The 17377-nt window shown below is 36.5% G+C and overlaps 1 protein-coding gene across 11 annotated transcripts in view; it reads left to right on the top strand.

The window, feature by feature from the left end:
* TNS3 (tensin 3) overlaps positions 1-17377 on the top strand; it is a 209142-nt gene that overhangs the window by 93702 nt on the left and 98063 nt on the right. For 10 of the 11 annotated variants that reach the window (XM_050307116.1, XM_050307125.1, XM_050307109.1 and 7 more), the window contains 5 exons: positions 6661-6713; positions 7515-7686; positions 12222-12272; positions 13453-13575; positions 14994-15058. In XM_050307116.1, coding sequence (XP_050163073.1) covers positions 6661-6713; positions 7515-7686; positions 12222-12272; positions 13453-13575; positions 14994-15058 — 464 coding nt within the window. Of the gene's footprint in view, positions 1-6660; positions 6714-7514; positions 7687-9311; positions 9378-12221; positions 12273-13452; positions 13576-14993; positions 15059-17377 lie in introns of those variants that run through there. The other variant, XM_050307172.1, reaches the window with a different exon arrangement.

Below are 17377 nucleotides of genomic sequence, written 5' to 3'. Positions count from 1 at the left end.
TCTGCTGTATCTGTTCTGCTTAAATACATTGCCTGTGGATAGTATTCCTTCAGGAAGCTCTTTCAGAGCTCTAGTGTAATTGTGAAACTATACTACAACCAGAATTAGAGCACATATGTTATTTTAGTCAGTTGAAGTACACTCCTTGCCTAACACTTAAATATGAATATAGGAAGTTTCTCCATAGATTTGTAGTGGAATACAGTCATTTCAGTGTTGACATGACTAACTCACCTGGGTAGGTGTGCTCCCATTCTGTGTGTGCAAGAGACAATAGCACTGGTTAGGGCTATGTGCCAGCCTCACAAAGCTTTGTGTAAACTGTTTGTCTTGAGACACTGTAGAGCTAAGGCTTCAAAAATACAGTTTTCCAAGTGTGAGTATTTATACCTGTGAAATTTTACATTAATTAAAACATCAGTTATGCCTCATTCTCACTTGAATAATAACTTTATTCAGTATTTTCTTCTAAAGAGTCTTTAGTAGCAAAAATGTGCTACATACCTTGTCTCTTTTATGAATTTAAATATTTTAAGAAAAAAGCAAAGGATGGATAGACAACCCAGCTGTACCAGGAGATTTCAGGCTGTGAGGCACAGCTGCCTTCTTCAATGAAAGTGAGCTGGAAGATGATCTTTCTGCCCTGATTGTTCCTTGTTTCCCTGGCAGATTGCTAGATAGAACTCCCTATCCAGGTGCCCCACAAACTTGATAAAAATGAGCTGGATTACAAAGCCCTACAGCGAACTTGTTTAGAGGAGCCTGGCCTGTTTTGGCTGAAGTGTCATAGGAAAGAATCATGGGAGCAGCTTTGCCATCAGGGTGGGTTTTGACAGAAGAAAGCAAGCTGGGATTTGTAACTTCTGCAGACATTGGAAGGGGCACATCTGTCTCAAGTGTTGCTGTTATACTACACAGGGGAACAGATCATGATTTTTATGGAACACAGCATACAGAACAGAACTAAGATCTGTGCTCGAACAAATAGCAGTCTGCAGTAGAAATAATAAATCTCTTCTGCAGAGAGAACTTCAAAAATATTTTTAATTAATTTTTAATATTTACTAAGCAATGCATACACAGCAGCATAGAGACATTTGTATTCACAAGGCACAGATCTTTTCTGCAATAGGAATCATTCTAAAGCCAGAGACCAAATTCTGGATCTAGTATGCAAATTTTGATTCTCATCCAAAACATCTAAACATGTTTCACTGTGTCAGTAGGAATTATCATGGTGGAGTTGTCCAACTATCAGTGTAGTTCACTGTCCTATCTTTTTCTGCAGTATTCTGGAGTGTATAGAACTGTTACACTGTGCCTTAGAATAGGTTGCAGAATTTCTTCTGATTCCTGTCCGTGGCTTGGGGAATGAAAATACATTACAAATTTGTTTCAAATGTATTCAGGTCTTCTGCCGATCAGTCTCTCTATTCTTATTCTTATTTGTGGTGTTTGAATGGTGAACAATCATGTGGAAAAGAGTTTCATTAGCTAATTAAAAGCTGTGTAAAATGCATGTAATTATATGGCAGATTAGTTAATCAAATTTTCTCATGCTTATAGCAACATGAAAAACAGGCACAAATAAAATAGTTATATCCCAAATAGATCCATGCCATTCTTTCAAAATATGTCCTGATACCTTTAAGCCACAGATTAATTACTGATTTACATTTCAGGTAGTTTTAGTTTCTACTCATTGGTCCTTACACTTGTTAATACTCTCACTCAAGAAGGACCGCAGGAGAGAAACAGATGAGCTGCATGAATGCATATCAGATCCTGGAGCCCTGAGTTTTCAGCAGTGCCGTTTCTTGGAGGAATAGATATATATTTATATATATTTCATGTATAGCTGTCTCAGCTGTTTAAAACATCCCAGTCCTTGAAATCAGTATTTCTTATATTCTGCTGAGATAGCTTTTAAGCAGATACTGTATTATTATATTATAGTTCAATACTAGGAACAGGGCCTTGGGAAAATTAACCGGATGATTTTTCATTTGGCCTCCTTAGCCTGTCTTTGATTCTAGCCTCAAAAGGGGCAAGTTATTATCCCACCTGGTATTTCTAAGTTCGTGCATGGCCCACATGTCTAGATTTACTTTGGTATTGGAAACTAGTAGTTTACATACTAGGTTTTTTATTTATTTATTTTTCTAGAGCTGTTATATAAAACTTATTAACTCAGTGTACTGCCAAAATGCAAATTAATTTATCTGGGACAAAACTGATCTCCCTTTACCGTTTGTCCTTTCTGATCTCTCATGCTCTATGACAGAGGACTTTAACCTGTGAAGTATGTAAGCCTACTTGTTGTAATGCAGGTTTCCTTATTCAGTTCTTGGAAAAGTTGTGGATGATCATCTTGCTGATAGACATTTTGTTGCTGTTGTTGTTGTGTTTTTTTTGCTTTTTTTTTTTTTTTTTTGTTTTGTTTTTTTGTTTTGTTTTTGTTGTTGTTGTTTTTTGTTGTTTTTTTGTTGTTTTTTTTGTTTTGTTTTGGTTTTTTGTTTGTTGTTGGTTTTTTGTTTTTGTTTTTTGTTTTTTGTGTTTGGTTTGGGTTAGGTTTTTTTGCATTATTTTTTACTTGATTATCCTCATTTCTTTCCTTGAGAGTTAGCCTTTCATCACAGAAGATATAGCAGGAAGGTTATGTCTTGTTCTTTCTGTTTCTGGACTTTTATGGAGAAGTTCTCTCAATGCTACCTCTGTGCCACACAGTGTAAGATGGCCTGTACTATACCTTTTGTCATGTTTTTGCTCTGAAGCTGTGAAGCGACTGAGAGTAGGATTTTAAAGGTACGAGATACCGCATTGCACAAGCACAGGCTTGCTATTTGAGGCAGGCCAGGTAATCCATAAACAAGGTCACCATCTTTGGTGTGTCAGAAGGTGGTGAATTAACAGGGCTCATCTCAAAAGTCTGTTTTGTTCAAACTGTACTTTAGTTTAATTGGGCTCTTTGGCCCACTTTCTACGCTTCCATTGATAGCAGGTTGTGATGGGTAATTTATCTCTAGTAAAAGTTGTGACCTGTGGAAAATTATGTAGAATTAAGTATGAGACTGTTTCTTAGGTTCTTTATTATGCACAGGCTGTGGTGGACTCTGGGATGCTTTTGTCTGAGGACTGCATTTTTGAGAAAGTTGGGATAACTGGGCTCTGTGATGAGCCCAGGAGTGACAGGAGCCAGCGGTGGTAAAAAAAAAGGATGATGTCAAAGGAAAGACTTGCATGGCTTGAGTTTTTACTGGAAAAAGGCAATAATGCAGTACATTGGATGCAATGAATCTGCTTGTTAATGCAGTTCTGTGACTGGTGAGAACATGGTTGTCTTTTAATAAACAATTGCTTTCCACTGCTGTCTTCCATACAACTGCAGCTTAATTTTACCAAAAGGCTCCTTGCACTTGTTTACATAGGAATAACTTCTATATATTATTGTTTGGGATCAATCTGTTTGTTTGGAATACAAAAATTCCTTAAAACTGAATGAATAGGTAGGTGAATAGAAGGTGTTCTTTGTTTTGAAAACTCTCTTTCTCATATGACTTGTTATACTGTCTGCATTGCCAGGCAGTCCCAGGGAAGCAGGGGAACAAGAATCATGGGGAAAAGCTCACAGAAGAATAACCTCAGGTCTGTCCTACTGGCAACACATCAAGCACTAGTTTCATTGAATCTAACCTAGTTACAACTCTAAATTTTTAGCCAGGTGTGTTTAAACACCTATTTTGAGCCACTGTTTTTAATTCCCCTTCATCTTCTCTACTATTGTCAGTTCGTAGGAAATGAAAATCATACCTAGTTTTGTGAGATTTTTTGGGTAATTGTCCATCCTGGGAGATACCAGCAGATGGCATTTGCTCTCTTGGAAGATTAGCCAAGTGTTTTGCTATTATCCCTCCAGTGTGCAGCAAGGCAGAAAACAAAGGGGTTTTTTTGTTTGGTTTTTGTTTGTTTTGGTTTTGTTTTGTTTTATTTTACTCGGATAGAGATTTATGGAAGGTCTGCCCCATGCCACTGAATCCTTTGCTTGGTTAAACTTGTATTCTGATGGTAGGTGTGTATGACTTGGTCCAGAATGAAAAAGAATCCCTTCTTATCAGTGAAATGACCCTTAAACCACTCAGAAATGTTAGGAAAAAGCCCACAGAGGCAGTCACAAAAGTTTGAAATAGGTTTAATAGTCAGTCAAAACCAGAATTCAGTCAGAAGCATGGTAAGATATGGCTCACATTGTCAGCTTGCCTGTTGTGAGAAATGCTGGAACACTTAGTCGTATCAAGAGCATGTTGTAGGGGTGTATGTATATATGTTATATGCTTCACCAAATCTTTAAAAAGCTTTTTCAGTAACTGTTTTGCCTCTGTAGTAACTCATATCTTTGGATTTTGCTAAATATTGTAGCTGTGAGGCGTAAAGTTAGTGGTGTAGTCATTGAGAGTTAGTAAAAAATAAAAATGAAGAAAAAAAGAATGCATTGCTAGCTACAAGATAATTAAGCCATGGAAAAGAAGAGGAAGGGAATATAATCTAGAGGGCATGCAGAAAAATGGCTGTGTGTCCTTGACTGTCCATTTGCCAGTAAGTCATTGGCTGAAACCAACTGTAACATACAAGGTGATCATGACCTTATGCAAGTTTAAGTAACATTTGTTTAGTAAGTTTTGTGCACCATAGATAGACAGTGGAAAGTTTGATGGTCTGAATCAAAGTATCTTTTGAAAATGGTATAGTTCTGTTGATTTTTGGGAGCTGTACAGTATCTGTATAAAAGTGTACCCATAATGACAGACAGAAGAGTATTGCAACTATTTGAGACCATACAATGGAACATGATACAGAGACAAGATATCGAAAGAAGAATTCTTTTAAATTACCAGTGTTGTTTGAAGTTTCCTTTGAGTATCCATAATACAGTCTAAAACACTAAGCTGATTGCTTACACATATGAAAATATAAATCTATCAGTTAAAATTTTAAGTTGTACCAGTTGTTGAATTGTGGAAGTTGTCAAGACTATCCATTTTTGTACACAGAGCAGGAAAGAGTATATAGTACTGAGTATTTCAGTAGGTGACAGAGCATGCTTACAGTAAATACATATCACACTAAGTTTTTTTTTGTTAGTGGTTTGAATTATGTTATTATTCATATGCTTAGATGTTACATACTACTAGGTTATATGCTAGTTTATGTGGCACAACAGTGTGCAATAGAGAATGATTTTATCACTTATTTTCTTAACAGAGGAAACTGTTAAATGTTTGATTTATTCAGGTTACATGGAGGCTTAGTCATATAATTTTTAATAAATGGTGGAAGTACTTTTTAAGCAATGGATACATCTGTGTAACCAGCAGAGACCAAGGAAGTGGAGAGAGAGTCATGATGCTAATTGCTTTTTAGTTACAAAACCAAAACAAAATATGCAAAAATCTATATCTTTGATTTCAGGTATAGTTATTTACTTGTTTTGGCACCCATGGTGTATTACCTACAGCCTTTAAAATTCTAAGAAAGGATTGTGTAAAAAGAGGCTGGAAATACCATGAAGTTTCCTCCTTTTCTGTTGTCTAAGTAAAGACAGGAACTAGTGGAATTGGGACTTATGTGAGGTGCACCTTATGACACCAGTTGTGCTTAAAATTTGCCAGAACACTTCTCTTTCAGAAACTTGGAAAGAAAACATGCCACTTTCATGATTGCGTGTGTCTTAGCTATTCCCAGATCTTGATATACAGCATCACTTTATGTAAGGTTCTAAGGCCTCTTCCATTCAAACACAATTTATTTGGTTTGGAAATACTTGTCATGTGTGTGCCAAAATAAATAGGGTTTATCAGGTTTCCAGCTCTTACCCTTAATCTAAATAAGGTTTTGTGTGCATGTTTCTGTATATTCAGGGTAGAGATAGGAGTGAATACTCTTTCACTTATGGAGTTACTGATGTATGATTATAAATGGAACTTCTGCTTTTCTGTATAAAAACATATATATCTAAATGCTAAAATAAAATATATATGAAATATATCAATTAATATATATGAAATAATATATATGCAAAGCTAAAAATATATATAAACATAGCTAAATGTAGAGTGAACTATTTTTATTTATTTTTATTTCTTGTTAGTGTAGTAGTAGCTGTCTTTGTTTTTCCTTTTACTAAGATTCATGAGGGAGAATATTTCTATACTTTTTCATGAATAGTTGCTATTATTGAACAAATGGAACTGTAAGAATAAACTACTACACAGTAAATTCTCAGGGGTTTGATACAGGAATATACTGAGTATATATTTGAATATTGTCATAAGGAAATCAGTTGAGAGGAACTTGCTTTTGCAGGTTTATAAAAAATTTCAAGTTTCATCTTCTCAAAAATCACTATGTTTCTCTAATCTTAATGCAGTTACCAAGAGGAGCACAAAAGACTTCTCTGACAATAGTGAGTTGGAAGAGGTGATAGAGAGTTAGACATAACCTGGCCATAACCACAGTGTTCGCCTTCAAAACGGAGGGCAATGATCCTCTCATATCCTCTTGTTGTATTGTTCCACATAAAAATGAGGAAAAAAAGGCAGAAACATTGACATCAGTGACAGCAAGTAAGCTTCTGGATTGACTGTTCTGCTTTCTTTGTTGCAGAATTGCATCAGTGCTTCGAAGAACTCTGCTTCCAGTTGTGACAGAGAATCACGGCAAGTATTTCTTTCGTACTTTTTGTAGCAGTGTCACATCTTGCCTTGGTGGGTTTAGGTTTTGTTATTTGTGGTTATGGTTTCTATGAATTCAGTCTTCTGTTAGACATGACCTGCCATGCAAGTACCATTTTTACAATCTCTGAGAAAACAATTGGGCATATTTGCTGAGCTTACTTTTAATTTAATGACTAGAATCTTTTGATTATTCTATTAGGATGGACAAGGTAAGGTTGTGCCCTTAACCTGGAAAAGAAAGAAAAGTTAAAGTAAACAGTATCTGTAGACTAACCTGTGAAATTAACTGGATTACATTCATGTCTATTGTAGTCTGGGGACTGGTTTTAGATTCACTTCAGTGTTACTCAGAGCAGATTTCAAGATCTGCAGTGTTTTACAGATCACTGGTGAATCTACCAACTGTAAAGCATTTGCAGAATTCTAGAGAGATGTGTGGAGACATAAGTAACTATAAATTTTCTATTTAACTCCCAAATTTGTTGTGCTGGTATTTGCCAAAAGTGCTTATATTCATTTTATTGCTTTTCCACATTACTGGTTGCAGAGATTTTTTCACCATGGTTTTGATGTGAGGAACTCTGATTTTTGGCTAACTCAGTTTGTGTCCTGAACTCAATAATTTGAGCTCTACGGGCATTTAATGAGTTGTAATTGTAATGAAATTATTGGAAACATATGATTCTTGTCTGCAAGAGTTCAAGTTGCAGTTTCTTCTCATTAATATACTGTGTTTGTTCTTGGCTGCCTTGCTGTGAACTGCCATATCTAATTTCTTCACAGAACTGCAGACTTTGATCACATTATGGAGGAAGGCTATGAACTTGACCTCACTTACATCACAGAGCGGATTATTGCTGTATCTTTCCCTGCTAGCTGTTCCGAGGAAACTTACCTCCACAATCTACAAGATGTAACCCGAATGCTCAGATCCAAACATGGCAATAATTACTTGGTATGCGTAAGATGAGTGCTTTGTGATACATCTTCTTTTGTCTACACAGGGAGGCTACTGGTAGGTCCACATATACCACTATAAAATAGAAGTTATTCTTTGGTCCATCTTTACAGCCTTGTGAGGAAGTGCAAGATTTTCAGTAGCATTTTAAGCTGCTAGGCAAGAACACATATCGAAAGAGCTCTTTTGCTGGGGCACTGCAGTCTCTTTGTCAACTAACACATAGCCAAATGCTGTAGAATGATTGCACTGATGATTTTCATTGTCCAAAGCATACTTTTAAAAGATACGCACCCTGCAATGTGGAGTGTGTTCTTTTTTCCTAACAGCCAGCCATCTCTGATTCCTCCTGTGGGCATCTGATAGTCTCTCACCATCATGTGTTTACTGTCTGTCTCTACCATATACTATGAAACAACATGTAAAAGTAGGGTTGCTGTTGGTGTGTTCTGTCCAGATCTTTCTCCTTAACTTTACATGCATTTTTTTACTGCTGTTTAGTTTTCTATAGGAAATTAAGTTGTAAGCAAATCTGTAATGACCTCCAGGTGCAGATTTTTTTTTAAATGATGACACAAGCTGCTAATCTCCTGTGTTGTTTTCTGGCTAGTGCCATGGCATGTATTGCCTCAGCTTGTTCTATGAAGGTGAATTTAAAACAAGGCCAATATTTTATTTACTTTTTTTCTTCTACTGTCTTTTTAGTTAGTGTGTATAAACTATTAGAGTCAAATCTATGACATTGGGAGTCTGAACTTTACTCACAGTAGAAATTAGTTTCCGGAGAGATTCTGTCTAATGATTTAACTACATTATCTTTTTGCTCACAAACCAAGATGTCATAGGTGCATTATGAGCCAGATTGTCCTCAAGATGCACGTGTAATAGTTGTGCTGTGGTCTGATGTCCTCAGCATGCTGCCTTAGTGCCTTTCGCTTCCCTTCTATCAGGCACTGGTAACTTATAAGGCATAAAATAGTAATAGTTTGAAGGTGTGGGTGAAGCTTCTGTATGTAAAGCTACCTCTGTGTAAAGCTTTACAGGTACAAATTCAGCTCTTCTCAGTGGTCTTTTCCGTGAGACAGCAGTGTAAGCTTTTAAGTCTCTGTCCAATTAAATCTCACTTAATACCTGTTTGTATTACAAAAATCTCATATATGGTAATTCTTGCTTAGTATGTCCTCTCTCTGAGAGGGAACATAGTAAGTTTCTCTTGCAAAGCTGGGATTTTTTGAATTTGTTTTAGTTTTGTTCTATTTATTAATTTATTTTCTAATGAACCTTTTTGGAAATCAGCTGTCTTAGTCAAAAGCTTGATGCCATCTGCTCTAAGTATGTTTCTGTGAATTTGCAAAGCAACCTGACAAACCACAGCCAGGCTGTAGAGTCAGAGAGCTTGTTTTGAAACTATCTTTTGTTTCTTATGTTTTGAATACCTCTTCAGTTGGCTCAAGAGGCACGTGTCTATCAGCAAAACAAAAAGCCCCCAAAATCTCCTCAAAATGGTATTCAAGTCGGCAATTCTTCTGAAGTTGATGGGAATAGTTCTACTCTTTCATTGGGCCAGGGTCTCAACTAGCAGAACGTATACTACAAATCAGCATTTCTCATTTTTTATCTAGTTATTCTCTCTTCACTACAGTTGATTAGTGAGAACAGAGAAGGGAATGATACACTCAGAGAATTGGGTGAGTGCATTGTTTCCTATTTGAGTCTGTTTGTTATGAAGAATATAAACAAAAAATCCTAAGTATCTAATTTTCTCTAAACAGTAGAGGATAATACTTTGATGGTCTGAGATCAGAGTCCTTTATGAAGAGATGAAAACCTGTCCATAGCTTACACTAAATTTTTCTCTGCCTTGTTACTCTAAAAAAGTATCTTCCCTGCAGACTTTGAGTATGTGATTTCTCCAACAGATAAAAATTTAGAAACTGATGCTAATGCTTCTCTTTCTTACACCAAAATAAAAGTAAGCAGACCTAGGATATGCCAAAAAGAGACCAAAAAAGATGCAGTTAATCTTCCACTATATAATGCCTTAACCTCAGCCAGTAACTTGGTTCCACACAGCTGCTTGCTCACTTCCCCAGCAGTGGGACAGGGGAGAGAACTGGAAGAGTAAAAGTGAAAAAAACACATGGATTGAGATAAAGACAGCTTAATAAATAAAGCCAAGGCTCTGCACACAAGCAAAGCAAAAAAGGAGTTCATTCATTGCTTTCCACAGCAGGCAGGTATTCACCCATCTCCAGGAAAGCAGTGCTCCACAATGCATAGTGGTGATTTGGGGAGACATCATCACTCTGAATGTCTCCACTTCTTTCTTCCCCAGGCTTATATGCTGAGCATGTCATGCGGTATGGAAAATCTCTTTGGTCAGTTAGGGTCAGCTGTCCTGTCTGTGTTCTCTCCTAATGTCTTGTGCACCCCCAACCCACTCACTGGTGGGGTAGTGTGAGAGGCAGAAAAGCCCATGGCACTGTGTAAGTGCTGCTCAACAATAATGAAGACATCCCTGTGTTATCAACACGATTTTCAACATAAATGCAAAACACTATGAGCTATTGTGAAGAAAATTGTCTAACCCAACCAGACTCAACACACAATGACATCTATTTATAGCATATGGTTCTCTTCAAAGACTTCTGTAATGTCTTGTTTTGTTGTTACATGTGAAATGTTGGTTCTTGTATCTTCTGGTCTTTATTCTATGCTGATAGGACTCCTGGAGTATCTCAGCTTGACAGGACTTGGGTACAATGGTATCTTTGAGTTTGACGTCTGATCCAGCAATGACAAATACCCATGATGAACAAGTCGGTATTCTGACACACAGGAATTTTAAATTGATCGTAAATGTAAAACAACAAGAAAGATTAATAAAAAAGTTATTATCAAATAACCTTTTTTTTTTTCCTGTGGAAAATTTTAGGTAATTGGTTTCTTAACGTAGCCTTATCACTGATTTTTTAAGAACTCTGTACTGAGATCTGTACTGAAAACTGCAACTCTTAATTTGTTGGCAAATATTAAAGATAATAGAATATTGGAAAAAAAAAATCTCATTTGTAAAAGAAACTTTTGGTTTCATTCACATTAAATTACTATTGATATTTCTGGAAGGGTAAGTATAGTCTTACTTCTAATTGTTGATATATCTTCCTGATACGAAAAGATTCAGAGAATGAACATAAAAATTTTTGATTGTTATTTAGCTCTTCAGCAGTAATCTGTTTAAAATGCAAACAATATATTGGAATTAAGACAATGTTGCTCATAATATAAAGAAGTTTTATTCTTTCTTTTGGAGTTTGATCAATGAGAGTGGTGTATGCTTTATGGTCAATATCATGTGTAATATCAGAACCTTGTGCAGCTTAAAATAGAAGCTGTTTTCTTGGGTGCCTTGTTAATTTGGGTGTTTCTTCATCTGGATAAATTTCTTGCCTAAAAAGAGTAATTTTTCCTAGAGATACCATAATGTCATAGTGTTTCCACTATGTCCATAATGGGGTTGTACACTTTTAAGTACCACATCAGTGAGCAGCAATCAACAGTCTCTAGAAGGAAAATTATATAGTTTCTTTAACCTGTGTGACTTTGGGCTTCTTTGCTGAGCCAGCTGAGGTTAATGCCTCAGGTAGTATTCTAGAAAAGCGTTACACTTTAGAAAAGGGTTCTTAAATTGTCCTTGGGTAATAGTAAACTGTATAATGGACTTATATTTACTCTTTCTCAAAGTTATGAAATGTTATCCCATTTCAGAAGTGTAATGGAACTTTTTCAATGATTATGTCATCTGTACTTAACTTGTGATGTGAAATAGCCACACTGTGAAAGAGAATCTGCCTCAGTAGCATTGTTTCAGTTCTTCAGTATTGATATTACAGCTTTTTGTTATTGATACTGATTTAAATGTATGAAAGAGTCAGTTATACTTGTATACACTACTTTTTTTGTTTATTTTACAGTCTATCTCTTTAACTGTTCCTTATTTAGCACTAAGTGTATGGTAACTTGCTATCTAATGAGTTAACAGAAGAGCTGGAAGATCTCATAGGCTAATCTGTAGTTACATAGCTATGTCATATCTTCCCTACCAACGTTTTCACAGACCAGTAATTTCTTGTCAGGCCCACAAATTCGAATATTTAATGCTGTACCATCCTCACAGACTTTTCATTGTTAATTCTTACTCTGTGCAATTATTTTGCATGGTGCCCAGGTCTCTCAGTATACCTCTTAAATAAAGGCACGTGAAATAAATAAGATGTAGTAGAATTTTAATTGTCCTTTTTCAAAATGTGCACTTAGTTTCAGCTTTAGTTTCAGCATATAACAACTGAATACCTAAAATACATTTGCTAGTGGTACTTGACTTCAAATGTTAATTTAGTTTAGTAGAACAGTAGGCAAACCTGAAGCTATATCACTGTAGTTTCTTGTAATTTTCATGTTTCAAAGACAACTATTTACGACATAAATTATGGAGTCTTAATGGTTGATTTTTCTATTTTTTTTCTAAACAGGTATTAAACCTCTCTGAAAAGAGATATGACCTTGCCAAGCTTAACCCAAAGGTATCGATTGTCTTCCATAACATCTCTTTCTAGTGTTAAATACAACTTAAATGGCCTGGTAACCCCTGAAGCTGTACAAGTATTGATATACAGAGTAAGAGAACAAGTTTTGGAAGATGACAAAAAGCCCCACATGCATCCCTTTTTATTTTTTCCCAAGTTCTGTTCTGTGTCTGTTAAGTGTGTGTTTTACATAGCTGTTCGTGTTGTTTTCTTAGACTTTCATACAGGACCTGAAGCCTGTTGGGACTTCTGAAAAACTCCTATTGAATGCTATAAATTTTACTTGAAGTATACTTTCTTTATGCAGTCACAGGATACAGGGATTGTATACTGTAATGTACAGTCACATAGCTGAAGCTAGTGAATTCAGTTCAGAAAGGACTTCCCTTTTGTACTATCTTTGCATAGTTCTCTACACAGTGGAGACATAAGGAGTGTCAGAGTGGTATCTGTCTCTTGTTCCTTCTCACCAATGTTACATTTGTTTGGTGTAAAAAATGGTGTGCAGGTTCTCTTCAGCATTTATTATAAGGCCAGAGTAGCACAGATATGTATTTATAGCAGTAGATTTACATGGATATATGCTATCTGAAGAAAGTACTAAAAGAACTCCTGAATTTTAACCTTTTGAGTGCTTTATTGATCATGAAGGATTTAAATTGTTCATGGTTACTGGTTTTGTTAGTGTTAAATATGCATATAATAATAGGTTGAGTAAACAGTATTATGTAGTGACTAAAGCTGAATAGAACAAAAGGAAAAAACTAAGGTGCCGTATCTGTTGCACGTGAAGGAAATAAATTTAAAATCACATGAAACCAATCAAATTAGAACAATCTTTGTTCTAATTCTGACCTTCTTTACTGTTATAAAATACTTGGATATCTAATTGAAAAATTAAGAACTTGAGATCTTCAGAAATGTTGTCACTTTTAAGTGGTTGGTGGGATTAGAGGGGGAGTTTTTTGTTTATTTTTATAAAATACCAGAATCTTAAAACCAAATTCCCTTCTTTCCCTTAAGAGACCTGCAAGCATCATGGCATTTGAATGGCATGGTTGTCTGGGATTGGAAAAACTGGGAAGACTTTGGACCATCACAATTATTTGAATCCAGATTATAATATGTGATACTGGGCTCAGCGTGTCTCTTGTAAATATTACTTGTTTAATTGCAGATTATGGATGTGGGGTGGCCTGATCTCCATGCTCCGCTTCTTGATAAGGTGTGCACCATCTGCAAGGCTATGGAGTCATGGCTGAACAACGATCCTCAGCATGTGGTGGTAATACACTGCAGAGTAAGTGAGCCTTTTGTATACACACAGTTTATATTCGTTTTCAAAAACATTATCCTTTATTCTTATTCATTTAAAAAATTAGTAAGTTTGATCTGTTTTCAGTGTTGGAAACACTTTGCCAGATCTTCAGTTGATATAACTATGCTTAAATCTACTGAACTTGCATGCTTGTTATAGATTGCTTTTTATGATGACTAAGGTCCTAACCCCTGCATGCAGTCATGTTAGCTCACATTCTGCAAAGGTCACTGTTACTTCTTGTGGGCGTATTAAGAAACTTCAGGTTTTTCCAGCTTTACAGGAAACTCCTTAGGAGCTCTTCATGTTCTGTGACATTTATAAATTTTGTTGTGGGACAAGGTTTTAACTGGCAGCATCACTGCAATGCCTTACAGCAAAGCTACCAGTGTGCTGTGTTACTTCGCCTTCCTTGCTCACAAAGAAGAGAAATAAAGAAAAACCTTAAATGTGGATAAAATGAATTCAGAACTGAGTTGGTAGCTATGCTGGTGACACTTGAGGCAAACCTGTCTCTGTATCACTGGCAGATGTTACTCTAAACAAAATGAAGGTGATAATAGGACCAAAACTTCTCTTCAAGTCAGTTTGTATAGTCCCCAGTCCTGAATTTCTTAGACAGGATGTCATTATTGTATGAAATGCTTGAAGTCTTACTAGTTGCAGGACTACAGCCAGAAGTAAGACCCATTCACTGGAAAAAGAAAAGGGAACAAAGTATTTCTAGATATACAGTTATATACAAATTGATAATGCATGTTGTTGATTAATGTCTTTTGGTAATTTTGGTTTCCAACTGCAAAGATAGATACAGCCAGCTATGTGTATCAGCTGAGAGACTAAAACATTTTGAAATCCATGAGAATTACTGCTTGGTAGATTGTACTGAATTTGTCATGTAAATTTATTTAAAAATACATTGGAGCATTTTTTAAATTATCCATAGAAGATCTCAGGTGTTGGGGAGGCAAAAATGCCCAAACCTGTGAGAAACTCATATTCTTTCCAAAATAGGTATTTTATAGCATTTCATGCTGGAAAGTGCAACATTGTCTAAACTAGTTTTGAATGATTTCTGGGGAAAAAAAAAAAATTAAAAAAATTAGAATAGTTGATACCATTCCCCTCCCCCCACCCCCCTTAATTCCTTTAAATCAGTAAGACTTGACAGGCATGATCATAAAAATCCTATTTAGTGGTTTTTTTGTCATTTGTCATCCAGCTTGGATTGACAAATTAGATGCTGCCCATTAGTTCCACCTTTCCATCAACACAGGGGATGCATGAGAAAAAGGACTGACTGAATCTCTTGTCTTAAAATTGTATTTACTGTAGGTCTTAAATAAAATAATGCCCATTGATGTAATAAATAAGTTATCATTCCCTTTTTCCTGATACAGGGGGGAAAAGGAAGGATAGGCGTAGTCATATCGTCGTATATGCACTTCATCAATGTTTCTGCAAGGTAAGTGTGAATAAGGCATGTTGTGTGTTTTTTACAATATACATCAGGAAAAATGCCTTTTAGTTGAGTAGTGTCTGTCAGTTTACTGTTTGTCAATTAAGGTTTGTCAAGTTTTCTTCCCAGAGAGTCATGGAACATATCTTAACAGAGCCTGCTTTCATGACAGACTTTTCTTGTGGTCTTGTTTTCAGTAGGAGGTTGGACTAGGTGACACCCTAAGGTCTCTTCAAAACTGAGATTTTTAATGGTTTGCAGGAAACATTTCTAAAGGGTGTTTCAAGATGACCTCTTTTCAATCAGTGAGAAATTATTCTTGAAGTACTTAAGGAAAACAATTATTAGGATATGGAAACAGTATTTGAAGAGGAAATTCCTAGACATTGTTCAAAGTGCAGAATGCCATTTAAGAAATAATCTAGACTTCATTTTGCTTTTTTTATTTGATTCTCTTGGAATGCTCAAGTTATGAAATGACAGTTGATAATTTGTCAACAAGGATAAAATTTAATAAATGGTCTCAAAAAGGTTAAAATATGTTTTGGGGCAGGTTTGCTGGGTTTTTAATCACATTGTTTTCCCTTGATTTCTTTTATATATATACACATACATAAATGTATTACAATAAAAATGCCCTATAAATGCCATGGTTAAATCAACTTCGGTTCTAAATTCACACCAGCCTGTCAGTAATATATTTGATACACTGCTGTGGTTGATGGGGTCTTAAATCACTAGAGGTTGATGGCAAATTACTTATGGATTTCACTAAAATGAGAATCTCAGAAAACAATCTGTATTCACAAGGATAAGTCCCATCGAGAGGTCATTATAGACCAAGAAGCTAGGTGCATTGTGTACACCAATATGTGCTGAAAAAAATACTTGAATTACTACTTGAATATTTTCAAGTAGTAATTGCAACAGTGATTGCCCCAATTTCATAATATTTTGTTGAGAAGTGTTGTGAATGACAAAATTCGTCAGGTAAGGGTGGTACGGTACTGTGGTGTGATCGCAGTGTTGCAATATTATCCTTAAAGGAGGTACCTGGCAGAAAATTACTATGGTTGCAGTTGTTGAGGGTGCCAGCTTCTGTGTCAGTAATGGTACTCAGAAGACTTTGATGTTCATGCCATATAAAATTCCTGATTTGTCAGCGTGCACATATCTCCTGGTTCTGTCCAGAGCAGTGTTAATTTTTTGCAGTAGCTAGGAAGGGGGCATGGGTAAGGGAGTCTCTTCAGGGGAGAAGGGGTTCCTTCTGGTCAAAGTGTGGTGGAGGGAGTGGTGTGATGGCACCAGTTCCGATCTGGGTAATGCTAACTCCAGGCTGGAGGGAGCAGCTGGCTAAGGCCAGTTCCAAGCCAGAGAGAACAGTGGGGTTAACGTGCTAGAGGAGGTGATCGTGTATTGTCTCTTGTCCTGGGTTTCCGCAATGAACAATAACATTTCTTTTCTTGTACTCTCTACCATTAGTATTGTTGCTGGTACTGTTCATTTTCTGGCAATATGCCAAAAAATCTAGGCATAGTGAATTTAGGCTTAACACCTCTCCTACGAAGACAGGCTGAGAGGGTTAGGGCTGAGGTTGTTCAACCTGGAGAAGGCTCCAGGGAACACTTCCAGGCACTGGAAGGCCTAAAGGAGCCCTACAAGAAGGGTGAAGTAGGACTTTTTCAAGGTAATGCAGTGATAGGACAAGGGGGAATGGCTGTAGACTGAAGGAGGGTAGATTTAATTTAGATATAAAGGTGGGTAGGTGGTGAGGCACTGGAGCAGGCAGTCCAGAGAAGTTCTGGATGCCCTATCCCTGGAGGTGTTCAAGGCCAGGCTGGATGGGGCTTTGAGGAACCTGGTCTAGTGAAAGGTGTTGCTGCCCATGGCAGGAGGGTTGGAACTAGATGATCTTTACGGTCTTTTTGAAGCCAAACCATTCCATGATTCTGTGAAAAAGCCTTAATGGTTTTGCCCACCAGGCAGCCCCTGGAGCTTATGTCTTATAATATCTGATTTGTCTCATTTAAGAAGGAATAATGTAGCAATTTAATGAAGTCAAACAGAAGTCTTTGTAATTGCTGGTAAACTCTGTTTTAACATGCATAGTATTTGCAGTCTTTGGCCAGTTAGGGATGGGTTGCCTATATTCTGAATGATAGTGTAGGGGGAAGGTGTATGAAGATACATGATGGATTGGGTGAGAAAAAGGTTTTGGTCAAGTACACACTATGTAATCTTGACAATCCATAAAGAAAAGGCTTGACTTTACAGCCTGTCAAGACAATTGACAACTTCTAAATAGTTTTTGGAAAAGGCATAAAC

The sequence above is a fragment of the Myiozetetes cayanensis genome, unplaced genomic scaffold (genome assembly GCF_022539395.1).
Source record: "Myiozetetes cayanensis isolate MyiCay16 unplaced genomic scaffold, myiCay2020 scf1, whole genome shotgun sequence".
NCBI lineage: Eukaryota > Metazoa > Chordata > Aves > Passeriformes > Tyrannidae > Myiozetetes > Myiozetetes cayanensis.
This window is presented reverse-complemented; position numbering and strand designations above follow the sequence as displayed.